The sequence below is a fragment of the Ursus maritimus genome, unplaced genomic scaffold (assembly GCF_017311325.1).
Source record: "Ursus maritimus isolate PB19 unplaced genomic scaffold, ASM1731132v1 scaffold_17, whole genome shotgun sequence".
NCBI lineage: Eukaryota > Metazoa > Chordata > Mammalia > Carnivora > Ursidae > Ursus > Ursus maritimus.
In genome coordinates this window covers 40,855,381-40,868,565 of record NW_024424119.1, presented here as the reverse complement: position 1 = coordinate 40,868,565, position 13,185 = coordinate 40,855,381, and the positions used below count along the sequence as shown (strand labels likewise).

Below are 13,185 nucleotides of genomic sequence, written 5' to 3'. Positions count from 1 at the left end.
TGCCCCCCCCCCCCCGCCCCGCACACCTCCCTCGCTTCTCCTCGGGGTACTCCATGTAGCACTAGGTTTACTTAAAACCACCACCACCAGCAGCACCACGGGCACATGAATGCGTCACCTCCGTGGGCCCTCGCTGGCTGCCCCCCGCCACAGGGACGTGTGTGTGAGCCCCACTTGACAGCGCGGGAGAAATGAAGAGGCTGGCCCCCGTCACCAGCTCGTAGATGCTGTGGCCGGGGTTCCCACTTCGGCTCCAGATCAAGGCCGGAGCTCAGTGTACTGGGCAGAAGCCTCCACGTTTCACAAAGGCCCCGCTTACTGGGACCCCCGTCTGTGCCTAGGTGGTAGCCAGCACCTGATGTGCGGAGTTAACTGAAGCTGCAGGAGAAAGCGAGAAGGTACCCTACCCTAACGTGACCCAGCTATCAGAACTGTGTTCCCATCTTGCCCTGGTGTCACTGTGCAGACTGGCTTGCTGTGCCTTTTTCGGACAGGCCCTCAGGGCCCTGCTAGGTGAGCCGAGGATCCGACCGAGGATCCGACCGGGGAGAGTGGCCTTCAGCAGCTCTGTTTTGAGGTACGCCAGGGCAGCCGCCAGGGGGCGCGCAAACACCACCGGGAACCTCAGCTAAGCCTCCTTGGGCAGGCAGGGGCTGGAAGAGAACTTTTGGATGGCCTCTGGTCCAAAGTGGGGCCACAACTCGGGGTCTCTGGCTCTTGGGCTACAGTTCTGTCTATTGCACCCCCTTTGCCTGTCCTGGAAAGAAACTGGCTGCAAGGTTTACTCGACAAACATAGCAATAGCTCTCTTACTCCTCCAGGGCCATCTGAGTCAACACCGCAGGCTATCAGGAGGGCGAGTTCCTCTCTCCATGCGGAAGAGACAAAGACCAGCAGTCCCCGAGATGCCCCTGAGGCCCAGAGGCAGGTCCCTGGAAGAAAACTTCCTTCCAACTTCTGCCTGGCCCTGGCTCCCTCCTAATTCCCTGCCCGCCGTGTCCTCCCGGGAACACCATCATGTACCAGGAAGAGCCCAGCCCAGAGCGCCCGCCGCCACTACCACGGGTAGGAGCGCGTGGAGGCCACGGCACAGGGTGGTAATCACAGGGCACACTCACCGCTGGAGTTTTGGGAACTGCTATTTGTCTCTTCAAAGTGGTTTTGTGCTTTGCCTTCTACTCTCCGACTGAAAGCGCTTTCTGCTGGGTGGGGACAGGAGAGAGCGAGAAAACACCGGTGACTGGTTAGCACTACCAGCGCCAAAGGCAAGGGCATGCCACAGGGGACTTCGAGGCCTATGCTGGGGAACCTGTACTGCGAGGCGCTCCAGGACCCCAAACCAGACCCCCAGCGCCTCGGGCTCACCAGAGTTGCCTGATACCTTGTCAGGGCCCCCAAGAGATCCCCCTCACAGTGCCCAGCGTGGGTGGAGGGCCAGGCACAGGGTCACGCGTGTGTGACCTGAATGCCCAGATGGAATCCAGCCGAGTGGGCGGATGGCAAATAGCTCTGGGGCTCCCATCTTTGGCTCCTAAGGGGCCACATTTGTGACACTAAGTCATTCGGACTTGCCATCCACTACTTCCTTGGCCAGAATCTGCTGCCACAGGCTCCACCAAGGAGCAGGGAGGGTGACAGTTTTCTGGTGGTGGCTCTGACGGAGCAGGACGGCCAGACAGCGGATTCCAGCTCCACAGGCCGAGGGGTCCCTGGGTGGCAGGGAGGGCATCCTGGGAGAGGCGATGAACAGGCAGAGCCGGGCAGCCCCACACCCTGGGAGCCCAAAGACCAGAGGAGGTCTGCTCAAAGCTCATGCGGGGGAAGGGCCTGGCTCCTTAAAGGGATTCTGGGGCATCTCCACTCAGAGGTGGCATCTTCCTGGTGCTATGTGAGGAGACTGGATCCGGCCGGGGGGAACAGAGCAGTTGAGTTCCCAGCCCCGCCCCCACCTGCAGAAGGTACTGAGACAGAGTATCTGAGCTCGAAGGCAGCGTTGCTTTTCCCGGTTGCTCTGGGCACAATGGGGCCGCGGCTGCTCCAGGAGATAAAGGCATCCGAGAGCAAGTCCAGGGGGGATGAGCTGCTGACCCAGTCCCTTTTAAGGGGAAACAACTCGCACTAGGGTATCAAAGGCTCCGGGCGGTTCAACCAGAAGGAGACCCATTTAGCTTCGTGTGACCCAGCCTTCCCAAATATATTTAGCCGCCAAAGCCCATTTTTAAAAATTCCTTAGTATCCCTCAAAAATGGTGATTCCCGGAACCCACTTTGGGAAATGCCACTGTCACCCAGCCCACCCTACACCAGAAGGGCAAGTGCTCAGACTGTGGGCAACGGGAAAAGAAGGCTCCTACAGATAAATAATATGTTTGGTCCATTATTGTGATGTTGAGACTGATTAGCTGGTTAAAGCGGTGAGTAGAATTTTCTATTGATATTTTTTGTTTGATTACAAAACGCATATATACTTAGTTCAGAAAACTTCAAAAATGCAAAAGGAAAATCATTGTAATTTCACTACACAGAAATATTGTTAATGTTTTATGTATATCCTTAAGCAATCTTCTATTGTTTAACGTATAGTTATTCCAACTTTTTGCTAATTAAAATTTTTGCTTTTGTAAATAGCCCAGTAGTGAACATCATTGTCCCTCTTCAAATCTTTGTCCTAATTTTTAAAAATTATTTTTGTAGGATTTCTAAAATGTCACTTTTTGATTAAAAAGTATTAACTTTAAAAAAAAAAAAAAAAAAAGACGTCTCCTACAGGCCCTGCTCCAGGCCCGGGCTCCCGACCCCACAATGCCTCCTGACACCGAGGCTGATGATAACATCGCAAGAAGACCCGCTCTTCGAAATGTGTCTGAAAATGCCCGGGCTGACAGCGAGAGACACACTGGCCCACCTCAAGGCACCATCTGTAAATCAGCAAAGAAATTCTTTGTCCTCAATTCTTTGTCTGGGGTTGGGGGGGGGGGGAAACCCTCTCATTTACTGAGCACCTACTATGTGCCAGGCATGGTCCGCACACCTTACCCCTGTGGTCGCCCACAGTCCTCCCAATAGTGCTGTGAGAGCCACACTGTCATTCCCAGTCTACAGGCGAAAAGACAGGAAGGTGAAGCGCCCAGTTCCGCAGCTGGGTGTACTCCCAGCCCATCGCACGGCAGGATGAGGAGAGGTCGTTCCTGGGGCAGGTGCAGTCTCTTGAAAAAGGTCTGGGGTAGGGAAGTGACTCCTTTCTCCATCCCAATCCCTGTGCGTTCCTTCAATGTGTACCCATCTGTGCAGGCGTTCCACGCAGCCTAACCGACATCTCAGTAGAACTTAGCAGCACAGAGCTTACAGACTCCTACGATTAGTCCCCTTCTGCTCAGCTGACGATGCAGACTTGGAACAGCTATCCCTGCATCGGCACCTTGGGCTGAAAAGCCGGGGGCGGCACCGCGGCAGGGAGTGCCGCGTGTAGACACGCTCATACCCATGGAGCACGGCCTGCTGGCAGGAAGGGGGCAAGGACAACTTCCAGCTCTGACACGCAGGGCCCTGCTCACCCCCTGCTGTCCTCTGCCCTGTGACCCCCACCACAAGCCTTCCAGGTCACAGGCCTCAGAGGCGCTGAGGTCTGAGAGCTGCCACAGACCACATGCCCTCTGCAGGCAATTTCCTGCACCACACTGTCAACGTACAAGCTCCCAGCCACAAGGTCAAGAGTAAAAGCAAGAGCTGAAAGCCAGGATCCCGTTATTTAGTTGAGTCAATATCTACTATCAATGAGTCCACGGTGACCAGTCTGTTTCCAACCAATGTAGGACTACTGTTGCAAAAACGCAACGGCTCTTGGCTTTTCTCAGCGCAGTGCCTAAAAATCATTACCTTCAAGGTTGACTGACCACTTACTTCTCTTTCGGAAAACCTAAGCACAACAAACTTAACCTCAAACATTTTTAAGTACCAAATCTTTGCCCAAAACTAGGCTCCTGAACCACAGGGTAAAGGCGAGCACAACCAATTGCTTGGCTATGGGGCTGGTCCAATCTACTGGTTCCCTTAACTCAGGTCTCAGTTTGATTGCCTGTATATTTACCTGATGGCTCTGGGGCTCCTGAGGGCAATGAAAGGACCACAGTCCCACAGGACAACATCATCACCTTTCCTCACCCCACACACTCCAGCAGGCAGCCCCAGGCTCAGTCCACCCAGATCTGAATCAGGAGTCCTGACATCAGTTTTCCCGGGCGCAGCAGCTGCTATGTCCCTCTCGCTGCCTGCTCCCCTCCTGCAGCCACAGCCCCTTTCTGCACAGACTCCGAACACACTGGAGCTGGTGTCCACTGGTTTCCTGATGGGCTAGGGCCCGTGGACGGGCTTCACGGGTAGTACCAGACAGGGGGAGGCTAAGAGAACCGAGCTCCTGTTTCACGGGGAGCAGCTCTTCCTAGAAATGAGTTTTTAGATTGGGTTTTTCAGGAAGACGGGGGATGCAAACTCATGCCAAAAAGGTCCAGGCAGGTGATGTAAATGGATGAACAGGACTGGATGTAAGACAGACGACAGCGTGATCACAATGAGAAATGACACCTGCCACGCGGTCACTGTGTTGGGCAGGCAGGAGGGAGTGGGGAGGACCACGAAATACGGGCCAGTATGTGCTCTGTTCAAGGGGGCTGCTGTGGCCCAGCCCCAAGCCACCTGCTGCCCTCCAGGAAAGTGGGCCCAGCACTGCCAGAGCGGACTTTCCAATGTCAGCGAGAACTCAAACATCTTACACAAAATCTCCTCGTGCTCAAATGTCGGCAGTTAATTTAAAAAAAAATCTTAACTCCTTAGGCTATGACTTGGGAAAAAGTACTCTCCTGCTTTAAAAAAAAAAAAAAAAGCTTGCAAACCATCAGGTACAAACCCTCTGATTTAGGGTAAAAAAACCTAGGCTCAGAGGGGCTAGGTGGCTCGCCACGGTGAGAGCCAGCTAGCGGCACAACCGGGACCCAGATCTGTCCCAGAGAACTACAGGACCTCCACTCGCTCTTGCAAGGGAACAGTGACCCCAGGCACAGCTGTGGCAGGTGGGAGCGGGGTGGGGAGTGGAGGAAATGTGAGCATAACATAGGCTATCGGTACCTGCGGTTGCCTTGCTTGCCGGAGATCCCGAGTTTGGAGTGCGGAACGTCTGGGTTTGGGTGGCTGGAGGGGTGCGGTGTAAGAGCGTGGCGCATCGGACCACGGAGGCCGGAGCTTTTTTCCCCGACTGGTTCGTCTGGGTCTTCGCTGCCACGAAGCGCGGAGACGGGGAGACCTCCGGATGCGAACACTCAGAGCCCGTGTCTGGATCGTCCGGTGGCTCCCACCCGGGGGCAGTACCTGAGAGGGTCACGCTCTCAGTCCCCGTGGGCCCTCGGAGTTAGCCGAGCAAGTGGTCTCTTGGGCCACAGAACCCCATGCTCAAGGGTCAAAACCTCTTCTTGGTCCATAGAGAGCAAAGGCTCTCACTCACACTCAGAGCCTAAGAAAGTCCAGGATTCTAGAACCTTCCCCAGCTTCTCCTTGAGGGAAGCCCGATTGTCAACTAACACTCAGAGGTTCTTGAAGGCCACTGACCAGCTAGCTCACTGAGAGGGTCACCCCTAACCCTCGACCAGCCCAGGCTCTCAGTGTCTAAGAACGCAGCCTATGACTTACACTTGGGACACCTGAATGAGTCAACCCAGGCCCAAGAGCATTTTCTAGAACACTGGCTCTGAAGCCTCTTTTGCTTCCAAGACAGGCTGGCTCAGAAGGACAGAAAGCAGACAGGCAGGGACATGCCAGGGTTGACTGGTGGCGGTGGGGAAAAGCAGAGGGGCTCCATGTAGCCCCAGGGTTTTAGGGGAAGAGGTGCTTAGTATTAGGACTTGCTGCTCTCAGGGACAGCGCTGAAGTCTATGCTGCTGCTTTCACCGAAGTCAGCGCAGCAGTTCCCCAGTGGCGTCTGCGTAAGTCTGGGTCACCATTTCCCAGACCCCCTGCCTCCCTCCCCTGAGTCATCTGCAGAAGCTGGAGTCGCTGAGAACTGGGGGCTGACACCCAGGTGGTCTGCACCTCTGGCAGTCCTGGGCGGGCAGCAGTCCCGCCTTCTTCACACTGTCTGGGACCCTAAACCACCAGCGGGGGCCAAGCCCTGAACCTGGCCACACTCCCACGTTCAACACAAAACGGGAGGGGGCAGTGGTCTTCTGGCTCAACTGCAACTCTCCCCCGGAAGGCGAAAAGGGGACTAGGCAGCATGGGAAGGGGCCCCTTCGGTGCCATGAAGGGGCTCATGGATTTCAGGAGCCGGTCACATCTCGAGGGCACCAACTTGACAAGCAGGGTCTGGCTGAGCACTGAGCAGCCCAAGGACACCGCCGCTGCTCCCCTGCTTCTGGGAGTGGAAGAGGGGCCTCGTTATACCCTTGGGCCCAGGACCGTGTCCCTCCTCGGCATTAGACACTCCACCCACTGCTTTCAGAGCAAAAAAAAAAAAAAAAAAAAAAAAAAAAAAGTCACTTCCTGACCCTCCACCTTTGGCCATTACTGGCAGTGATGAGGAAGCCCAGGCCTAGAGAGGCAGGAAGCAGGGCTCTGCCCAAGGTCACACAGGGGAACCCGCTCTTCAGTGCTATGTTCACCAGCCTGAGACACTGAGACCAGCTCAGAGGACTCGGCTGCCCCTGCCCTGTCCTCTTGGGGGGTACCCCTTCCTCCATTCACAGTGGTGGCCAGATGCCAGGAGCTGGGGGACACTCTGGTCACAGCCCCCTTAAGCAAGCCCTGACCCGCCCCACCAGCCCCAGGAGGAGTCCCCAAGGCCACTGTCCGCAGAGGTTACAAGTGTCCCTCACTGTCTCAACTCTCATTCTCTGGATTCTGGCTTTCTTAATCAGAAACTAGAGAGGTCTGAATGGGGAAGGACACTTCCACATGTTCCCTCCCTATCTATTTCTATTTTGGAGCCAAGGACCCTGGAGGTCCCTGGAGACCAATCAAAAGGGCGGCTTGTCTCACAATTTCTAAATACTTTTAGCCACAGAACAACCTCCACATCGAACTCCATGGCATGTGTCCGAGTCCCCCACTACCTCCCTGAAGCACAGTTTGGGGACCAGGTGCGGAGCAAGATGAGCCCGCCTCCAGATGCCAGGTCCCTCCCCTTCAGTCTCTGTGGTCATGGCCTCTTTACTTCCCCTTTCTTGACCTTAGGTCCCTCACCCCCGCCCCTTTTGTCCACCAAGAAAAGCAGGCATCCCACCTCTGTGTGACCAGCCTCACAGGGATTCTGTGGGAACCCAGGAAAATCCCAGGAGTACCTTGAATGGTCCACAGTTCTTCACATGTAAGCAGCTACTACTGACTTTTGATGGTAAGGAAACCAAGGCCCAGAACATTTAGCCAGTTTAGGGCCACACGGCAAGTCCGTGTCAGGAAAAGACAGGAGCTCAAGCCTGCCAGTGACCTGAGGGGGCCTCTGCATAAGGCCATGTGGTCCCCTCTGGCATCACCCCACACATCCCAGGAACCCGGGCACAAGGGACAGAGAATTTCTGAGCAATACTGAGCACGTGGCTTTTGTTCTTAAGCCCCAGACTCGGCCCTGAAGGATGGTTTCTAGGAGACCCTCCAGATCATTTCTTTCCAGGGTCTACAATTCCTGATGTCAAAATCCTGGCATTTGTGGGAGAGCCCCTCCCTCCCTGTGGCAGGCAGCTCAGGGACACCCACGAAGCACGATACAAGAAATCTTCAGGCACCTGGCCTGGGACCAGCTTGCTTCTTGCCTCTCCCATTCTCTAGCACCCTCTCTCTTCCAAGCCTTGTGGCCTTTACACATATTATTTCTTCTGCTGGAATGATCTTCTCTCCAGTTTTTGCCTGGGTAACTCGTGCTGGTCCAACACACCTCCACTTAAGCATCACTTGGTCTGGTACCCCTCCCTGGACCTCCCCTGGTCAGGTATCTTTCGGTCCCCTCTCCTCGTCTCTTCCAAGAACTGATCACCACCCACAATGACACACGCTGTGATCTTTTGATTGGGGTCTCTTCCCCCATGAGCCTGAATGCTCTGTGAGGGCAGACCGTGCCAGTTAGGCCCAACCACGCACTCAGGACCTAGCACCTTCCCCGATACACAGAAGTGCTCCACAGGAGTGGCGGAATCAGAGAAGCAATGCATGAATGGCCAGAAAAGCAAAACTCAACCACTTAAGCAGAGCGTGTCAAAGACAGGATGCCCGAGAGGAGACACGAGAAACTGTCTCACGTGTTACCCTCTCATCAGCCCCGCAGGTGTATCTAAGGCAGACGGGCACGCAGAGCTCAGAGAGGTACAGACACCACTCCAGGGTCACAGAGCAGGTAAGGATGGAGCAGGATGCACATGCCAGACCCCTAACTCCTTTCACACAACGGTCTGCTCCATCTGTGGACCTTCTCACATGGAATGTTATCAGGCTGGAATTCCTACCCGAGTTCCCACCAGGAAAAGAAGAGTGAGCTTCAGACAGACTGACTGCCCTTATAAAGAACATACACGAGATGTTTACATCTAAGAGATATTTAAAAATAAGAGAGCATGAGGGCTCTCCTTCCTGTAAAGCTGAAATTCAACTGGAGCAAAAAAAAAAAAATTCAGAGAATATAAGGATTCGGGGAAAGTAACCACACAGCTGAGAGCACTGAAAGGCTAGGGGGTCTCCCTGAAACCTTCACGAGGCAGAGGAGGGTGAAGATGCATTCGAGGCAAATGGAAAGAGCGTGCTCCAAGGCTGGAGGCGGGAATGCGCGGGAGCTGCAGAGCAAGGAGTCTCATTCGGGAATGCCTCCTTGTGGATTTTCATCTTAGGAAGAGAACTGGAGAATTTACTCTTCTGGCCATCATGGAGTCCCCGGGGCAGGACTAAGCCCCTCTCCAGATTCAACTATAAAGCTGGACAAAATACACAGAACAACAGTTTTCAGACTTTGAACAGCAGGCAATGCAAGGTTGTGATTCACAAGGGAAGACCTGATGTGAGATCACTCCAGTTTCTGCCTGGAGACCTTCTGGCCCACAGCACGGGGGTGAGGCAAAGAAGCACTGCAGGTTGGCTGATTGGAGAAGACAATGGTCAGAGGTCAGGGCTTCTGAGGTGGCTGGAATTAGCAGGATAGAATAATGAAGAGGAGGGAAGTTTAAAGGGGGGAAAAAAAAAGGAACTACAGAAATGTGCAGAGGGACCCCCTTAAAGTCTTTGGCTGGATGCCAAACTGATTTGTACAGAAGGAGCCTCTGAAAAGTCTAGCAGGTAACCGCTGCCGGGGGCTGTGAGCCAAGCAAGGATTCAGAAGTCTCACAAGATTAGGAGATGTCGGAGTCCCCATCTGCCAGAGAAGACAGACCTTGTTGAACACCTCAAGCGTTTATTTTGGGACCCAGAAAGGCCAGGCCTTAGAACGGTTACTCTAACCCTAGAATGAGAACTGCTGGAGATCCACCGTAACAGTTTAAAAACAAACCTTTGAAGCATGAAGCTGATCTGTAAGTAAAGTAACTGCCCGCCATAACAAAATCCAACACTTTTCAAAGGAAGATAACAAAATCCAGATGCTCAGAGAAACATCGCAATGTGCAGCACAGAAGAAAAAATTACTTGTGAGGCGAAGCAGGAAAACATGACTAATAAGAGAAAAGTAACAACCAACAGAGACATACAGAAATGACATGGACAATGGAATCTGACGACCTTAAAACAGCTTGATGAATATGCTCAAAGATTTAAAGGATAATATGAACACAATGAAAAAAGAAATGCTATAAAAAGAAACTAAACGGAAATTACAGAGATGAAAAATAGGATAGCTAAAATGAAAATTTCACTTGATGGATTTTTCTAATAAAACAGATTGTATACTAAGGGAGAAAAGAACAGCAAACTTGAAGACAAGGTACTAGAAACTACCCAAATTGAAGCTCAAAGGGAAAACAGGGCTGATAAACTAAAGGGAACTTCACCACCAAATGGTTTAGCACATATGCAAATAAAGTCTCAACAGCAGAAAAAAGAGAGATTGGGCAATAAGAATATTTGCAGAAATACTGGCTGGAATTTTCCAAATCTGATGAAAAATATAAATCCACTGAACCAAGAAACTCAATGAACCCCAACCAGGATAAACACAAAGAAAACTATGCACCATAATCAAACTGCTAAAAAAACCAGTAACACAGAGATATATTTAAAATCACCCAAACAAAAAAGACACATTAAATATAGAACAATCAGAATGATCTCTGACCTCTCACCAGAAACAACATAAACCAGAAGACAAAAGAATGTCATTTTTAAAGTGCTGAAAGAGGGGCGCCTGGGTGGCACAGCGGTTAAGCGCCTGCCTTCAGCTCAGGGCGTGATCCCGGTGTTCTGGGATCGAGCCCCACATCAGGCTCCTCTGCTATGAGCCTGCTTCTTCCTCTCCCACTCCCCCTGCTTGTGTTCCCTCTCTCGCTGGCTGTCTCTATCTCTGTCAAATAAATAAATAAAATCTTTAAAAAAATAAATAAATAAAATAAAGTGCTGAAAGAAAAACTTCCCAACCTAGAATTTCATATCCAGAGAAAACATCCATCAAAAGAACAGGCGAAATAAAAACATCTTCAGTTAAACAAATCTTTCACCAACAGACCTGTAATGTAAGTGTTAAAGGAAGCTCTTCGAGGAATAAGGGAAAATGGTAATAGATGGAATTCAGATTCATGCAAAGAAGGAAAAGTACAGGAAGTGGTAAATATATTAGAAAATAAAAAGGCATTTTCTCATTTCTTAGTTAACAAATAAATGAGTGGTTAAAGCAAAAAGAATAACTGTTGGGTTTATAACTCATGGACGCATAGACGTATTAAGAACAGCACAAAGGGGGGCGCCTGGGTGGCACAGCGGTTAAGCGTCTGCCTTCGGCTCAGGGCGTGATCCCGGCATTACGGGATCGAGCCCCACATCAGGCTCCTCCGCTATGAGCCTGCTTCTTCCTCTCCCACTCCCCCTGCTGTGTTCCCTCTCTCGCTGGCTGTCTCTATCTCTGTCGAATAAATAAATAAAATCTTTAAAAAAAAAGAACAGCACAAAGGACAGAGAGTAGTAAATGGAAGTGCACTGTTACAAGGTTGCTAGATTATGCGCGATGTTACGAATTAAATTCATGGTAGATTGCAATACATTAAAGATGTATATTATAAACCAGAAAATAACCACTAAAAAAAAGAGGTATAGCTAGAAAGCTAATGAAGGAATTTTTTTTAAGTTTTCAATTAATATTAAAGAAGGCAAGAAAGGAAAAAATAATGAACAACAAGATGAGATGGGACAAATAGAACAAGACAAAATGCACAAAATACAAAAAAAATATGAAATACAAAAATTCAACAGTTTCAATAAATATTATTATTAAATGTAAATGGATTAAACATTTCATTTAAAAGACAGGGATTACCAGACTAGAGAAAAGGGTGAGAACCAACTATATGCACACACTTCAAATAGACAGAGAAAGATCATATGAAAAAGATCAAAAGAAATATACCATGTAAATACAAATCCTAATAAAGGTGTAGTAGCTCTATTAATATCAGATAAAGCCGACTTCAGGACAACAGCTATTACCTGTTAAATAAGGAAATTAAGAACTAAAGAGATAAATAAAGGTACTTAACAATTTTAAAAGGGTCATCAAGACATCATGATCCTAAGTGTGTGCACCTAAAACCAAGTTCCATGTACACAAATCAAAAACTGACAGAACTAAAGGGAGAAACAACATATCCAGAATTACAGTTGTCGATTGTAATACCTGTCTCTCAGTACTTGATAGAACAAGCACATTTTTTTTTAAAGCCTGAAAAGGTAGAAAGATTTTAACATTATTCTTAACCAACTTCACCTAATTGACACTACACTCAGGGAATACTCTTCCCAACTCATTCTAAGAGGCCAGTTTTACCCTGATACTCAACTTACATTATAAACGAGAAAATTACACTACTAGCTGGAATGCAAAATGGCATAACCACTCTGAAAAAGTGTAGCTGTTTCTTAACAAGTTAAATGTACATCTATCATATGATCCAACTATTCCACTCTGGGTGTTTACTCAAGATTAATGAAAGCAGCTGCCCATACCAGGACTTGTACACAAACGTTCAGAGCAGCTTTATTTGTATTAGCTCCAAACCAGAAACCACCCAAATGTCCGTCCACAAGTGAATAAAGCAAACTGTGGTATGTGTATCTATGCAATGGAATACTACTACTTATCAATTAAAGGGAATGAACTACTGATACCTGCAACCATGGATGGATCTTAAAACCATCATGGTGAATAAAAGAAGCCAGACCCCCACAAACACAAACAAAAAGGGTACATACCGTAAGATGCTATATATCCAATATTCTAGAAAACGTAAACTAATCTATAATAACAGAAAGCAGACAGTGTCTGCCTGGGGATGGGGAAGTGGTAAGTAAGGATTATAAATGAACACAAAAAACTTCAGAGTGATGGATGTGCATAATTTCATGAGTGCATACATAGGTCAAAACTTATTAAACTGTACACTTTAAATACAGGCACTTTATTGTATGACAGTATGCCTCAATACTGTTTTAAAATACCTCACCAGAAATATTTATTTTCTTGATTATGACCACCATCAACAGACCATTGATATTCATGGGGCATGGCTAATTCTAGGATTGCAGTTCCCTAGCCTTGAGAAGTTAGTTTTGGGAGTGATATTAAGAACCAGGTAAAATCCTGGGGTATTTTAGATAGAAGTGATCAGAAAGTATGTTCTTGAAGGCAAATAACTACAAACTACCCTAGGTCTTAGAGTAATTTAGATGCCTTTCCAAGAAAAAGAAGTTTCAAAGAAAAAGTCACTCCCCAGGCAAAGAGGACACATCCTAACATTGTAAATTTCTTCAGTTCATTTCATAGTTGGGACTCCCTGATCGTTTTAATGTGTTTTAATAAAGTATAGGCATGGTGATTTATTTAAGAACAGTGACAAGGGTGCCTAAGGGGCTTAGTTGGTTAAGCATCTGCCTTTCGCTCAGGTCATGATCCCAGGGTCCTGGGATGGAGCCCCATATCAGGCTCTTTGCTTGGCAGGGAGCCTGCTTCTCCCTCTGCCTGCAA

The 13,185-nt window shown here is 49.4% G+C and overlaps 1 protein-coding gene across 17 annotated transcripts in view; it reads right to left on the bottom strand.

The window, feature by feature from the left end:
* ZNF618 (zinc finger protein 618) overlaps positions 1-13,185 on the bottom strand; it is a 172,564-nt gene that overhangs the window by 16,159 nt on the left and 143,220 nt on the right. For 8 of the 17 annotated variants that reach the window (XM_040631762.1, XM_040631761.1, XM_040631767.1 and 5 more), the window contains 2 exons: positions 5,121-5,360; positions 1,119-1,202 (listed from right to left, as the gene is read on the bottom strand). In XM_040631762.1, coding sequence (XP_040487696.1) covers positions 1,119-1,202; positions 5,121-5,360 — 324 coding nt within the window. The remainder of the gene's footprint in view (positions 1-1,118; positions 1,203-5,120; positions 5,361-13,185) is intronic. The other 9 variants (XM_040631763.1, XM_040631768.1, XM_040631772.1 and 6 more) reach the window with 3 other exon arrangements.